Source organism: Drosophila biarmipes, chromosome 2R (assembly GCF_025231255.1).
Source record: "Drosophila biarmipes strain raj3 chromosome 2R, RU_DBia_V1.1, whole genome shotgun sequence".
NCBI lineage: Eukaryota > Metazoa > Arthropoda > Insecta > Diptera > Drosophilidae > Drosophila > Drosophila biarmipes.
In genome coordinates, this window is record NC_066615.1 from 15,427,830 (window position 1) to 15,440,989 (window position 13,160).

The 13,160-nt window shown below is 44.4% G+C and overlaps 3 protein-coding genes across 4 annotated transcripts; 1 reads left to right on the plus strand and 2 right to left on the minus strand.

Annotated features, from left to right (window-relative positions):
* Positions 1 to 1,964: 1,964 nt before the first annotated feature.
* Positions 1,965 to 7,944, minus strand: LOC108036196 (phospholipid-transporting ATPase ABCA1-like). Its single transcript, XM_050887837.1, has 11 exons — positions 7,933 to 7,944; positions 7,519 to 7,755; positions 6,857 to 7,391; positions 5,383 to 6,792; positions 4,982 to 5,318; positions 4,579 to 4,919; positions 3,671 to 4,523; positions 3,386 to 3,530; positions 3,152 to 3,328; positions 2,301 to 3,005; positions 1,965 to 2,238 (listed from the first exon to the last, which is right to left on the minus strand). Exons 2-11 carry the CDS (start codon positions 7,728 to 7,730, stop codon positions 2,037 to 2,039), a joined length of 4,917 nt encoding a protein of 1,638 aa, XP_050743794.1. The 5' UTR covers positions 7,731 to 7,755; positions 7,933 to 7,944; the 3' UTR covers positions 1,965 to 2,036.
* A 2,000-nt stretch (positions 7,945 to 9,944) lies between these two features.
* On the minus strand, positions 9,945 to 11,404 carry LOC108036535 (actin-like protein 53D). The gene is made up of 2 exons (XM_017112759.3): positions 11,255 to 11,404; positions 9,945 to 11,197 (listed from the first exon to the last, which is right to left on the minus strand). Exons 1-2 carry the CDS (start codon positions 11,340 to 11,342, stop codon positions 10,038 to 10,040), a joined length of 1,248 nt encoding a protein of 415 aa, XP_016968248.1. The 5' UTR covers positions 11,343 to 11,404; the 3' UTR covers positions 9,945 to 10,037.
* A 257-nt stretch (positions 11,405 to 11,661) lies between these two features.
* LOC108036228 (superoxide dismutase [Mn], mitochondrial) lies at positions 11,662 to 12,705 on the plus strand. Of its 2 annotated transcripts, XM_017112239.3 has the most exons (3): positions 11,662 to 11,740; positions 11,798 to 11,849; positions 11,985 to 12,705. In XM_017112239.3, the coding sequence occupies exons 2-3, from the start codon at positions 11,815 to 11,817 to the stop codon at positions 12,601 to 12,603; spliced, it is 654 nt and encodes a 217-aa protein (XP_016967728.1). In that variant the 5' UTR covers positions 11,662 to 11,740; positions 11,798 to 11,814; the 3' UTR covers positions 12,604 to 12,705. The 2 variants fall into 2 exon arrangements, with proteins under 2 accessions (XP_016967728.1, XP_050743336.1); XM_050887379.1 differs by having other exon boundaries at positions 11,693 to 11,849.
* The last annotated feature ends 455 nt before the right edge of the window (positions 12,706 to 13,160 follow it).

The following is a 13,160-nucleotide window of genomic DNA, read 5'->3' on the forward strand; positions in this document are numbered from 1 at the left end:
TTTAAAAATATTAAATTTTCCCTCGATTATCCCCATACCATTCCTAGTATCTGAATGTTTTATTATTTAGTTAGGGTATGTCAGTCCCCGACCTTTTGTGATACCACTGCGGTGTTGTTTTCTCAGTCGGGTTGGCATAAATTCCCCTTCTCATTTAATTCGATGTGACACGAGGGCCAACGCAACAGGTAATACAAATAAACTGCGTGGCCCGAGGTGGATAAATGCTGACCAGGGCAAACTATTAAAGTGGCCTTACTGCCGGATAGGGAAAGGCCCCTCACCCTGGGAACCACCATCTCTGGACCTCCGGACCGAGCCATCGAACGTGTATAATGAACATGCATCTGCGGTAAACAACATCGCATTAGGCCACGCTCCACTGCATGCATATGAAATTAGCGACTTCGGCGACATCATCCGCGTCCCAGACGACCAAGAGACATCTCGGCTCAGGCCAAATCAGACTACAAGCTCATGGAGCCCCGACTCTCGGCATGACACAATGATGCCTCCATCTCCAACTGCCTCTTTGGCCCCCCACCCACTCGCCATGCTGTGCTCCATGTCCCTTTTTAATTTATAGCCTCACGAACTCGGAATTCATCTGTGTTCGGGTGTTTAATAAAAAATAGATAACTACAAAAAGCAGGCCCATCCAAAGTGATATATAAATCCGCGTTAGCCATGAGGTAACCAAATGGAAACAATTTACAAAATTGCAGTAGCTCTGCCCCCAGGAGTGAACTGAAGTGATGAATTTACGCAACCTTGGAGTCGGTATTCTGCCATGGCAAAAAGTAACAAAAACATCAGAAACAGTCACCGCAGCCGGCGTCTTGGCACAGATATCCATTTGATATGGAAAACCCTTTCGAACGGCTGTCAACTCGATTCTGGCTCAAGCCCCAGCCTCACCTGGCCGATCTCAAAACAGTTCGCTACTGGAAATGGCCCAGGGGGCCTATTGAACCTTGCACTTCAACAGATGGATGGGAAAAATATTTATTTATTGCCTCACACATGGGCAGTTAATATTTTAATTAAACAGCTACACTAAGTAGCTATTAAAGTAAATAGATTCATGTTTGATTTTTATGGGAGGTCAGGCATTAAGAGAGGTTGAGAAGCACCTTAAAAGTGGTCTAAAAGTTCAATCGCTTTGCTAAAAAGTCATTGGCACTGGGAAACTTCAAATAAAGTCATATTGAAGAGCTCTTTTTTGCTCATACCGTGTTTCTTATAAGGACTTGTGGTGGGTCCACAGGAAGTTGCTCATATTACTATATTTAATATTAATAGTTTTTGTGAGTCTCTTATGTTTAAGATGGCATAGGAAAACTCCCAGCTTCGATCCACAAATGCTGGCAGATCATCAGTTGCGTTTAGAAGGGATAATGCTAATATTTTAACTATGGCTTTGCCTCTTTGCAGCTGTTTTTCTTCAAGCACGCGTTGCACTGTTTGCCTTTTGGTTTTTCCTATATTTAACAAAAGATCTTTGTGCCCCAAGGGCAGATGACTGCGAAATGACGGATCTTGACAATTATGGTTGCGATTATGAAGGTGAATGCTTCTAGAGTTGGAGCTTGGTTTTCGTTGTCGGCAAGTCTTGCCACCCGATGCACGTGCAAGTGGAAGGAAGTTGAGGTAACTGCGTGGCAACTGAGATTTGGCAATCGCACACATTTGTATGCGGCAATGGGCTAATAAATTCTTTATTAATTAGAATCTTATTGTAGCATAATCACGTGCTGAAGTCTGTCATTATATCAACAGATCAAGGTGAGAATGTGGGGGAAAAGAGCTGTGATGCCAATGATTGTTAAAAAATACAACCTCTGTAATTTGGTTTACTTATTCTTAAATTAATAAGTAATAATAAGTCGAAGCTTGGGAAGTATAATGTTTGATTTATTGAATTAAGAACTTTTTAACTTCATTTACTTTTGAATTGTTGGAGAGGTTACTTGAGAATTTTAAAGCCTGAACATATTCCCGAACTATATGGACTCAGTGATGCAATTTCAAGCCCCTTAGTTGGTTTTATTTTCTGCACTGGATTCTTCCCTCTGGTTCCTGGCAAACTCCAAGAAGATCTCTTCCAGCGTTGTCTGACTGATCGAGTAATCCTCCACATTCAGCTGGCTGCGATTCCTCTCCATCATCCCGAAGATGCGCGACCATTTAACGTCAGTCAACGGAATGGCGAAGGTTAAAAGACCTTGAGTATCATCCCTATGTGGCAGCGGAATATTGAAGTAAATTAATAAACTAATTAAGTAGGCTCAGACACTTACTTCAGTATGGACTGAGGGTATTTGCCCCTCACACACTGCTTGACGGCATCGATATCTTGGTTCCTGCGACACAGATTGCGACGCACCTTGATCCTGAGGATCAGGCCCTTGGAGAACTTGTTCTTCAGGTGCTGCGTGGATCCCAGGCACTTGAACACTCCGTTCACCATAATGGCCAGTCGAGTGCACAGGGCCTCGCACTCCTCCATGCTGTGGGAGGTCAGGATGATGGACTTTCCGGACTCCCGGATGCGGCTGACCATATTCCACAGCTGCCGCCTGGCCGCTGGATCCATGCCGGATGTGGGCTCATCTAGGTAAATCACGGACGGACTGCCGATCACTGCGATGGCCGTGCTGAGCTTTCTCTTATTTCCTCCACTATACGCATTTGTTTGCTTGTCCAAGTGCTTCACGAAGCCGAAAGACTTGGCCAGATCCTCGGTCACACGCCGGACGTCGTCTTCCGGAACACCGCGAAGAAGGCAGAAAATTCGCAGCACCTCGCGACCGGTCAGTGCCGCCGGAAGTGCATCGAACTGCGGGCAGTAGCCGATCGACTTGTAGATCTCGCCCATGTTCCAGCCCAGGGCCCGACCCTGGACATGAGCGGCTCCCGAGCTGATCCACTCCTCGCCGGTCATCATCTTAAACGTGGTCGTTTTTCCGGCTCCATTCACGCCCAGCAGGCCAAAGCATTCGCCTCTGCAGAAAAGCAAGGTTTCAATTCAATTTGCTTAAATAGATAGGAGGAAAATTCTTCGAAATAACCCTCGCACCCAGATAGATTCAATATTGAATCTCATCGAAACATAGACATATTCAGAACCTAGCTGGACGAATTTACTTACCCCTGTACGCAGAGCGACACCTGATCAACGGCTCGGAACTGACCGTAGTATTTTGTCACCCGATCCAGCACCATATTCTTCGTGGATATCTCGTCGGCAGTCATGAGAAGAATCCGCTTCAGCTCATGATCCACGTCGCCATCTAAGTGACCATCGGTCGGGGGCAAGGGCTCCTGGCTATAAGGAGAAAATATTATATAAAAAAGATCTGAGTCGGGAGCCCCAAGTACTCACATCAGCTTTTGTCGAATCTTGAACACTAGCAGCGGGATCAATCGGAACTCCATCAGGAAAAGGATGAGGAAGTATAAGATGCCGGAACCGAGCATAAAGAGCAATTCCCAAAACACACCTAAACGTCTCCAGGACAAATATGGAACTGGGAATTGAACGAAATTATATTTATATATATTATTAAGATATTTCATCCCGGAACTTAAAAATTCCAAGGTATTGTTTTTTAAGTATACATATTAAAATGGAACGTTGGGTTTATATAATTGCAACGTAAGTACTCACAGCAGCATTCTGGTCTCAAATCGCAGACTTCCCTATATGAAATCCCACTTGCGCAGAAACTTCTGGCGACCATGTTCAAGTTAATTTTGGCCAGACCAATTCCTAGGGAAAATTGCGGGAATATGTGGAATGCCCAAAACAAATCTAAAGCACTTTCTTTTGTATGTTTTATGCAATTCACAACTACCACCGCGGTAACCAATGCAAATCCAACAAATATATTGACAATTGAGGTCCTTACGAATCCGGTGGCTGGTTCTCTGAAGAACAACGCCATTAGGTAAACAAATGGTAGCACAGAGATGCCATAGAACAGTAGCAGAACGAAGATGCTGCCCAGCTCATTGAAGCCCACTGAGTCCGGCAGCTGGAAGAGAAGGATCGTGATTATCACAATCACGCCCGTCACCAAGTGTGTGGCGAAGTCGGTAATAAACTGCGATAGCCAGAATATCCACAGTTTTACGCCGCCAACGAACTGGAGAAGCTTGGCCCGGGATCCGCGCTCCTTGACTGGGAACAAGATATACATCGAGCTCACAAAACACATGCTGAAGTACAGACTTATCGAAACCGAAGAGACGATGGTCAGCGTGGTTTGCCTTGCTGCGGCTTCTTTGGACTCGGAGCTCAAGGGGTAGTGAACGGGTGCATTGGTGACCGTGATCTGCACTTGTGGACCGACTAGTGCCTTGGCCATGGCGTTGTGCACCATGTTGATGGTCAGTGGAGCAGTGTGATACGCCTGGTGGTTCAGCCATGCAACTATCGTGCTATAATAGAAGGAGGCGCCAACTAGATAGCGAGAGTTAATCCCTGTTTGCTTTGTTCCTGCAACTTTGAGGATGTGGTCCTGCAAGCGGAGACAAATAATGGAATGGAGCGCACAGGAAATGAACTTGACTAACCTCAAAGTCTTCCTCGTTGGTCAGTTCCAGTTTGTAATCTTCGCCGTACGATTTGGCCAGGCCGGCGTACTCTAGACCTATCTCGTTGATTGACGATTGAGCTCTTATATCTAGAACAGTCACAGCCGAGGAATACTGAGCTAACGAAAATGTCATGGGCTTTAGATCATCCTTTGCAAATGCGACCATATAGCTTATGATTAGGAAGAACACCGGGATGACGTTGAGAACGAAAAGAAGCAGCTTATTTCGCCACGTATATAGGAGCTTCTTGAGCAGCATGGCCTTCCATTGATTCGACAGGAGCTGCAGCCCCTGGAGCTGGCATCGGTTTTCCGAGACTGCAATGGGATATCTAATCATAGTGAATGTACAAAAGCTACGGAACCAAGACCCTGCTTACACATAACAGTTTTGAAGTCATCCTCGCCTCGGATTCCTCTGGCCCCGTTCACAATTTCGCTTTGGTCCTTCAGCTTACCAGTGCTATTCCTTTCGGCGCCGACCTTCATGAACACCTCCTCCAGCGAGGTGATGCTCACGCCATAGCCATTGAGACGCAGCTGCTCTGAGCTGTCCTCCAGCTGGCTGAACATCTCCTCGAACTTGGGAGAGTCGTGATCCGGCAGTTGGTAGGACAACTCGGCACCGATATCGCACACCGGCTGCAGACCCGGAATGAATCGGTTCAGCAGAGCAGTCACCTGGTTCGATGCGCAGTTCTCGCCCTTGACACAGATCTGCAGAAGGTTTACATTAAGCAGTGGCTAACGGGTAAATACGAATGCGCAAATGTCCACCTACCAATCTGTATCCCGATCCGAACTGTTTTTTCAGAAAGAAGGAAGTTCCGAGGCACTCGAGCCTGCCGTCGCACATGATGGCAATGCGATCACCCAACACATCGGCCTCGTCCATGAAGTGGGTTGTTAGTAGTACGGTGCGCCCCACCTTTTCCTTCTGGAGGAGATCCCACAGCTGCCGCCTGGCCGCTGGGTCCATTCCGGAACTCGGCTCATCGCACAGCACCACCTTCGTACCCCCGACCAGGGCACAGCAGACGGAGAGCTTGCGCTTCATTCCGCCAGAGAGTTTCGATGCAGGCTCGTTCGCCTTGTCCTCCAGCTCGATCATCTTCAGATACTTGGCCACCTCCAACTCGACCGCCTCACCGCGAAGTCCCTTCATCCGACTGAAGAACCGGAAGTGATTCGACACACTCATCTCATCGAAGAGCACATTGTGCTGCGGGCAAATTCCCATGGACATGCGAGCTTCTTCGGTACTCGTCGCGATATCATAGCCATTTATGATCGCTGCGCCGCTCGTCGGCGGAATCATTCCGGTCAGCATCGATATGGTGGTCGTCTTGCCGGCTCCATTGTGACCCAGCAGTACGGTAATTTCATCCTTGAACATATTCATGGTCAATCCCTTGACCACCGCCTTGCCGGCAAACTTCTCTCTGAGGTCTTTTATCCGTAGTCCAATGTGTTTTCCTTCAGGTTCCATTTCAAAAGCCTTGGGGTTCAATCGAAGCGTCTCCATGTCTTCCGAATCTTCGTTTTTCCTTTCGATACTTTCCATGCCCCAGAATTCCCTTCTAAATGGGAAGTTCCAGGGCCGCGGTACTCCAAAATTACCCGGCATCACTTGTTCGACATACAAGCAAACTGTCATGTACATGATACTGGAAACCAGCATAATTATGATCGCGGCGCCCACCGTCAAAGGATCGCCCTCGGATGCGGGAGTGAAGAGGGTACTCCACTGAAAACCGTCGCCCACTTCCTCGAAGTTCACGATGACCTTGAACCCCAGGCTCAGGGCAGTGTTCGGGATCAAGCTGCAGAGCAACTTGGAGGACAAGCCGCCGTCAAAGTTAAAGAAGAATGGTATGAGCCCAATTAACCAGACCAATGAGGTAACTGTGGCTGCCGTGTCGGCCCTCGAGAATAGGGTTGCCATCATGAAGCAGAAACATATACTTGCAATGATGTATGCGCTCAGGAACAGAAGGACAACCGTAAAGCTAGAGTTCTCCAAAATGGCCCCATATCTCGTATCCACCTTGAGCACTATGGCAATCAATGTGGCCGAAATAGTGAGCGGTATAAAGGACTTGACAAACCAAGCCGTCCAGTGAAGCCAGTTCCTCAGTCCCATGATCTTCATCACCTCCTTCAGTTGATTTTCCTTCTCAACGGCAATGGACTGCGATCGGAAATGGATGGAAACTGGATTAAGAATGTAGTTAACCTTTGGTACAGCAACATACTTTGGTGATACACGTATATGGATAGATGAAGCTTAATACAGTGAAACACGGTAAAATGAAGCTCAAATACGGTAAGAACTCATTTTCTGTGTGGGCGGGGTAAGGATAGTGCTGCATCACCACTTCGGGCAGACTGTCACGTCCACTCTTTTTCCGTATGTACGCCAACGAGAGACTCTGTTGCAGGGCCAGAAAACCCTCTTGGAAATATCCCGGGACGTATTCGTTTTGTTCTCTGCGAAGGTTTATTGTAGGAAACAATTTCCTTGTAAACCATTGTTTTTTTCCCATTCGCGTTGTTGATGGAAATCGCAGCGCAAAGTGAAAATCGTCGGGAATGTCATCCGTGAGGTTGGCCCAGGCATCGTCGAACTGGATGCCAGCGAAGGCCCTCTTTTGAACGATGTCCAATTCTAGTTGGGCGGCATTGGTCGACGCGTGGTATTCTTTGACAGGGATACTATTCATAAAAGCATTTTCAACCAACTTATTTAGCACGGCATTCGACGGCGAGTAGCATATGGTTACTGCTTCGCTAAATTAAAAGGTGATACTTCAAAAAATAAGCAAATTAGGTGGATAAGTAATTCAATGAAATTGAATTGTTCAGGTATAAACTGCTCACTGCTCATTTAGTATAATTTTTTTATATTTATATTTACCTAAGAAGGTGGGTCTTCGTCACATCCTTTTCCTTGTAGTATTTCGTTCTGTGTTCAAACGTAGAAAGATTAGCGCGCATTAAAAGAACAATCCCAATAAATGACATCGGCAGCACCACCTCTATGACAGTCCGAGCCCTGTGGTTCCATTGCAGGATCCAGTTCTTCCACAGAAGCAGCAAAAACTTATCCCAGTTTGTTAGCCCTTCCATTTTATCCCTGGAACTTCAAAGCTTTCTTAAAAGAAAGGAGAAGATTGGGAAACGGTAAATGGTTAATAAACTATGTATTTAGTTAGATTAAAGAAAACCAATTACATTTTTCTACTTAATTATATCACATTTTTGATTGACTTCACAATTATACTTGTAAAAAAAAATGTTAAACACCGTATATTCTTCGTATTATACATACGTCTGAACTCTTTGGCAGACTATCGAAAACTGAATAAAACGCCAGAAGGAATTTTTGGAAGTACATGCTCGCTTATTTTGGTACATACTTCTTATTATCGCTTTCTGAACCAGTCCTGGCACAGTATTTTTTGTTGATAAGCAATATGAAAAAGTTAAACCAAACTTATTCACAAAAAACCTGTGTGATTCACTTCTACATCTACATGCCAAAAGCGATTTAAAATAACAACTATTTAATTTCATGAGTAAGTCTATAATATTAACAAGGAAGAAGCAAAAGGGAAATGGAGATATATAAGCAGCAAAGCTATATTGTAAAGCGCCACCTACAGGATATTTCAGTATATGTTTTAAGCGTTGAAATCGTTTGTGGGCATTAGAGTGGGTGTGGCAAAAAATTTTTTTTAGGTCAATCGATAACCGGAGCCAGATAAACTTTTAAATTTGGAAATTCCCCGAGACTTTGATAACGCAATTAACCAAATCCGAACTGCAAGGGATAAGAAATGAACATAGGTTCTTGATAAGGTTTTTGCCTGATATTAACATTTGTGAACAAAATGCTTGTACATTTGACTATATAAATACACTTCATAAATTATTTTCTACTTATTCTGCTTGTGATTATCAATTTGCCGAGGATATGCTTATAGAAGTTCTGTTGATAGTGCATTGTAAACGGATACATAGCTTGATGGGGTTCCTCTTGAAGCACGCGCTGCGGTGTTTGGCCCCAACAAGTTTTACCGTGGATCCGTGATCAAATTCTAGTGAAGTGCTCAAACAAAAGGTCTCTAAGCCGCGAGTGAAGCTGCCTGCGAATTGATTGAGCTTGACAATTGAGATTACGATTATGAAGGCGAATGCTTTGAGAGTTGGAACTTGATTTTCGTCGTCGGCAATTCTTGTCGCCCGTTGCACGTGCAACTGGAGGCAAGTTAAGGTTACTACGTGGTTTTGATTCTGGCTGAAATGTGGCAATCGCACACATTTGTATGCGTCAATTTTACATAATAAATTCGCAATTAATTTGAGTCAAAACACAGCAGTTGTCAGCGTAATTGGATGCTAATGATTTCGTTTATATTAATTTTTAAGTGTGGCTTTGGCAAGATTACAGTGTAGATCGATATCGTCGCTAGGGAGTTTCAATATGAATAACCCATGATTCATTCTCTGACTTTCTAAAGTTGATATTTGGCGTATGAGTTTAATTAAGCTAAAAAAAAAAAAGAAAGGAAGTTAACTTAGACAAGCCGAAGTTTTTATACCCTCTCAGTTATAAGAAATACTCAACGTTAGTAACACCACGTGAAATTTTTAAGGACTGTGATAACTTCAGTGATAAAACAATTATTTCAATTTTTTTTTGACCGTTTTATTGACATTATTAAATTTAATTTAAAATTCTTAAAAATGTAAGAAATTATATTCCCAAATTTTGTAGGATAATATGTCAAAAAACTCCGAACCTATAATTTGTTTCATATTATTTTCCACCAATTTATGACAGGTACATATATGATATAGTAGTCCGATTTTGATAAAATTTAATTCAAAATTCAGAACTATTTAAAAAAAACTTATTTCCAAGCTTAGTAGGTTTTATGTTAAAAAACACCAAAGATATATTTTTTCCTGATAATTCCTATGGAAGCTATAAGATATAGTTGTCCGATCTGGATGGTTCCGACTTGTATATTACCTGCAAAAGAAAGAAGATTTTTATGAAAGATTACGCCCGTTAGCTTTAAAACAGAGAGATTAGTTTGCGTAGAAACGGACGGACAGATGGACGGACGGACGGACAAACGGACGGACAGACGGATGTACAGACAGCCAAAAGGACATGGCTAGATCGACTCGTCTAGTGATGCTGATCAAGAATATATATACTTTATGAAATCATAATACCCTCCGCAAGGGTTTAAAAAGATTAGTTAACCATCGCATTTTCCACAAAAAAAAATTGGGAATTTGCTAGCGTTAAAAATTAAAATAAGCCACATATTTCATTAAAACATACAAAAATATATTTTTCATTATCTTGAACACAAGCTAAATATTTAAATGTAACAATCGCAATATTTCTCTGTGCCTCGCCTAGAAACACTTGCGATGAACGATACTCGAACCCACTTCGTCGTATTCCATGCTGTCAATCCACATATTTTGGAAGCTGGTGAGTGAGGCCAGTACGGAGCCGCCTGTCCAGACGGAGAATCTGCGTTCTGGACTGGCGTTGATTTTGATTCTCACGGATGGGGGCGCCATTTTGGTAAGGTCCTGCAGGAATCTGTGTTCTATATGGCGAAAGAGCGTCGTTCCACCGGAGAGCACTATGTTCTCATACATATCCTTCCGTAGATCCATGTCGCAGTTGACGATGGAGTGATAGGTGGCCTCGTGTATGCCCATCACCTCTTGGCCCAGCAAACTGGGCTGGAAGAGAGCCTCCGGGCAGCGGAATCTCTCGCTGCCCAAACTGATCTTTTGGCCATCGGGTAGCTCATAGCTCTCCTCCTCACGACCCTTGGACACGTCCTGCTGAAGTTCCATTTCCTGGGCAAAGTTCATCGAAACATAGCACAGTTTTTCCTTGATATCCCGTACAATCTCCCGCTCTGCGGTTGTGCCCAGCTTAACACCCTTCTCCAAGAGCAGTTTGGCCAGAAAATCGGTGAGATCCCTGCCAGCTAGATCCAAACGAACGGTGGCGTGGGGCAGGGCAAATCCCTCGTAGATCGGTACCGTGTGGGTAACACCATCTCCCGAATCCACCACAATGCCCACCGTGCGCCCGGTGGCGTAGAGGGAGAGTACGGCCTGAATGGCCACATAGAAAGCTGGCACCCGAAAGTGCTCGAACATAATCTCCGTCATCTTCTCCCTATTCTTCCTCGGGTTCAGAGGGGCTTCGGTGAGGAGGGCCGGCAAGTCCATTGGATCGGCGCGTAGCAGCTCATAGGTGCGCTGCCAAATCCTCTCCATGTCATCCCAGTTCTTGACCACGCCGTGCTCAATGGGATATTTTAGGGTGAGAAGTCCTCTCTTACGTGCTGCCGCATCGCCAATTACACAACCATCGATCAGTGAATCCATCAGAACATTCAGGTGACGAGGTCTACCCACAATCGAGGGGAAGACCACCCGGGGAGTGTCTTCCGCAGAGAATCCGGCCTTACAAACTCCAGAACCGTTGTCAATAACCACTGCAGTTTGGTGGGAGGAACTGCCCTTCTCAGTACTCATGTCTCTAGAAGCTATAAAGGAAGTCGTACTTGCATCATTATGGTTTTGACTTACTCTGGGGGACTCACGTATTTGTAGGTACTTGTAGAGAATGTGCTGTGCCCGTTTATCTGTTATATCGATTTTGATGCGAGAAGGTATGTGAAATGTCGACATATTGTGTGCTAAGTTTTTTGTTTCGGGCGGACTTTAAACTAGGCTAAGTTTAATAGACGTAAGACTCATGGTTAATTTAAAATTAGCGCCTATGCATTCCAGTGTTGGACACGGTACGTTAACTTATCGATTACCCCAAGTGTCAATCCAATTGCGATATCCATACGCTAAAACTTGAAAATTAATAATAAGTAAATTAAAAACCATAACAAAAAGTGTTTTTGTTCCTAGGACCTAAAATTTTAACTTAGATACATTTCCAATTTTTTTTAGTTATTTAGATACATAGTTTTAGCCAAAAAATAGCTGAGCTTGCATTACTGACCTTCGATATTTCCGGCTGCTCGCCCATCTCTAGAATTCAATTGTTCAAAAGAGGAAGCAGAAAAAACGAGAACGTAAGCCTTGTTTTATTTGGTTCTAAAACACAGATCAGCACCGAGTCTAATTTGCAGCTGAATAATTCGCAGAGATGTTTGTGGCCCGTAGAATTTCGCAATCGGCAAGGTGAGTTGCAGATTATAAGCAGAGAAAAAAGCCAAAATCGATGCCGGCCGCAAACGATTACATAAATAAAAGCAACAAATGGCGACCCTGATCTTGAGGATATTATAAAACAACGAGTCTCTTAACCCATTGCAGCCTGGCGGTGCGCGGCAAGCACACCCTGCCCAAGCTGCCCTACGACTACGCCGCCCTGGAGCCCATCATCTGCCGGGAGATCATGGAGCTGCACCACCAGAAGCACCACCAGACCTATGTAAACAATCTGAACGCCGCCGAGGAGCAGCTGGAGGAGGCCAAGTCGAAGAGCGACACCACCAAGCTGATCCAGCTGGCTCCGGCCCTGCGCTTCAATGGCGGCGGCCACATCAACCACACCATCTTCTGGCAGAACCTCTCGCCCAACAAGAGCCAGCCCAGCGAGGACCTGAAGAAGGCCATCGAGTCGCAGTGGAAGAGCTTCGAGGAGTTCAAGAAGGAGCTGAGCACCCTGACCGTGGCCGTCCAGGGCTCCGGCTGGGGCTGGCTGGGCTACAACAAGAAGTCCGGCAAACTGCAGCTGGCCGCCCTGCCCAACCAGGATCCCCTGGAGGCCTCCACGGGCCTCATCCCCCTCTTCGGCATCGACGTCTGGGAGCACGCCTACTATCTGCAGTATAAGAACGTGCGACCCTCCTACGTGGAGGCCATCTGGGACATCGCCAACTGGGACGACATCTCGTGCCGCTTCCAGGAGGCCAAGAAGCTCAGCTGCTAATCACCCTGGTTATCTGTGTCTAATCTGTAAGCATCGGCGGATCGGAGATCCTAAATTGTAGTCTCAGTTGCGGTTAATAAATTAGTACCAACTTGCAACTTATTTATGATGGTATGTGAGGGGGAAGATTGGGATTGGGCTTAAAATTTGGTATAAATATTAGAAAATTTATAATCAAGGTAGCCAGATAGCCCTGAAAAGATCTTGACGGTCTTTTTTTAGTTAGAACATTTTTAGCAACTGCAATTTTTTAATACTTTAATAGCGTTTCTAAATGTTCTGGTTACTTCATAAAAGAATATTATAATATAAACCTTCTGTGTGCTTAAATTTAAATGTTATTATCTTCGGAGATCAAGATACTTGGAAAGGATATCGAAAGATTTATAAGCTGATTTATTTAAATACATTTCTATATTCAAATTTAAAAACTGTTTTTGTGCTTAGACCTTTTATTTTTAAAGTTTTTATATTAGCATTTCTTAACTCTAATTCTTATTAAAACATTTTTTTCACTGCAATTTTTTTTTATTTCAAATGTTAAATTGAACGTTTTC

Coding starts and splice junctions, on each gene's coding strand:
- LOC108036228 (XM_017112239.3), top strand. CDS start 11,815: ATGTTTGTGGCCCGTAGAATTTCGCAATCGGCAAG. Junction 11,850..11,984: donor AGAATTTCGCAATCGGCAAG/GTGAGTTGCAGA, acceptor AACCCATTGCAG/CCTGGCGGTGCGCGGCAAGC.
- LOC108036535 (XM_017112759.3), bottom strand. CDS start 11,342: ATGTCGACATTTCACATACCTTCTCGCATCAAAATCGATATAACAGAT. Junction 11,198..11,254: donor CTACAAGTACCTACAAATAC/GTGAGTCCCCCA, acceptor CTTCCTTTATAG/CTTCTAGAGACATGAGTACT.
- LOC108036196 (XM_050887837.1), bottom strand. CDS start 7,730: ATGGAAGGGCTAACAAACTGGGATAAGTTTTTGCTGCTTCTGTGGAAG. Junction 5,319..5,382: donor TCGGATCGGGATACAGATTG/GTAGGTGGACAT, acceptor AACCTTCTGCAG/ATCTGTGTCAAGGGCGAGAA. Junction 4,920..4,981: donor TGACTTCAAAACTGTTATGT/GTAAGCAGGGTC, acceptor ATCCCATTGCAG/TCTCGGAAAACCGATGCCAG.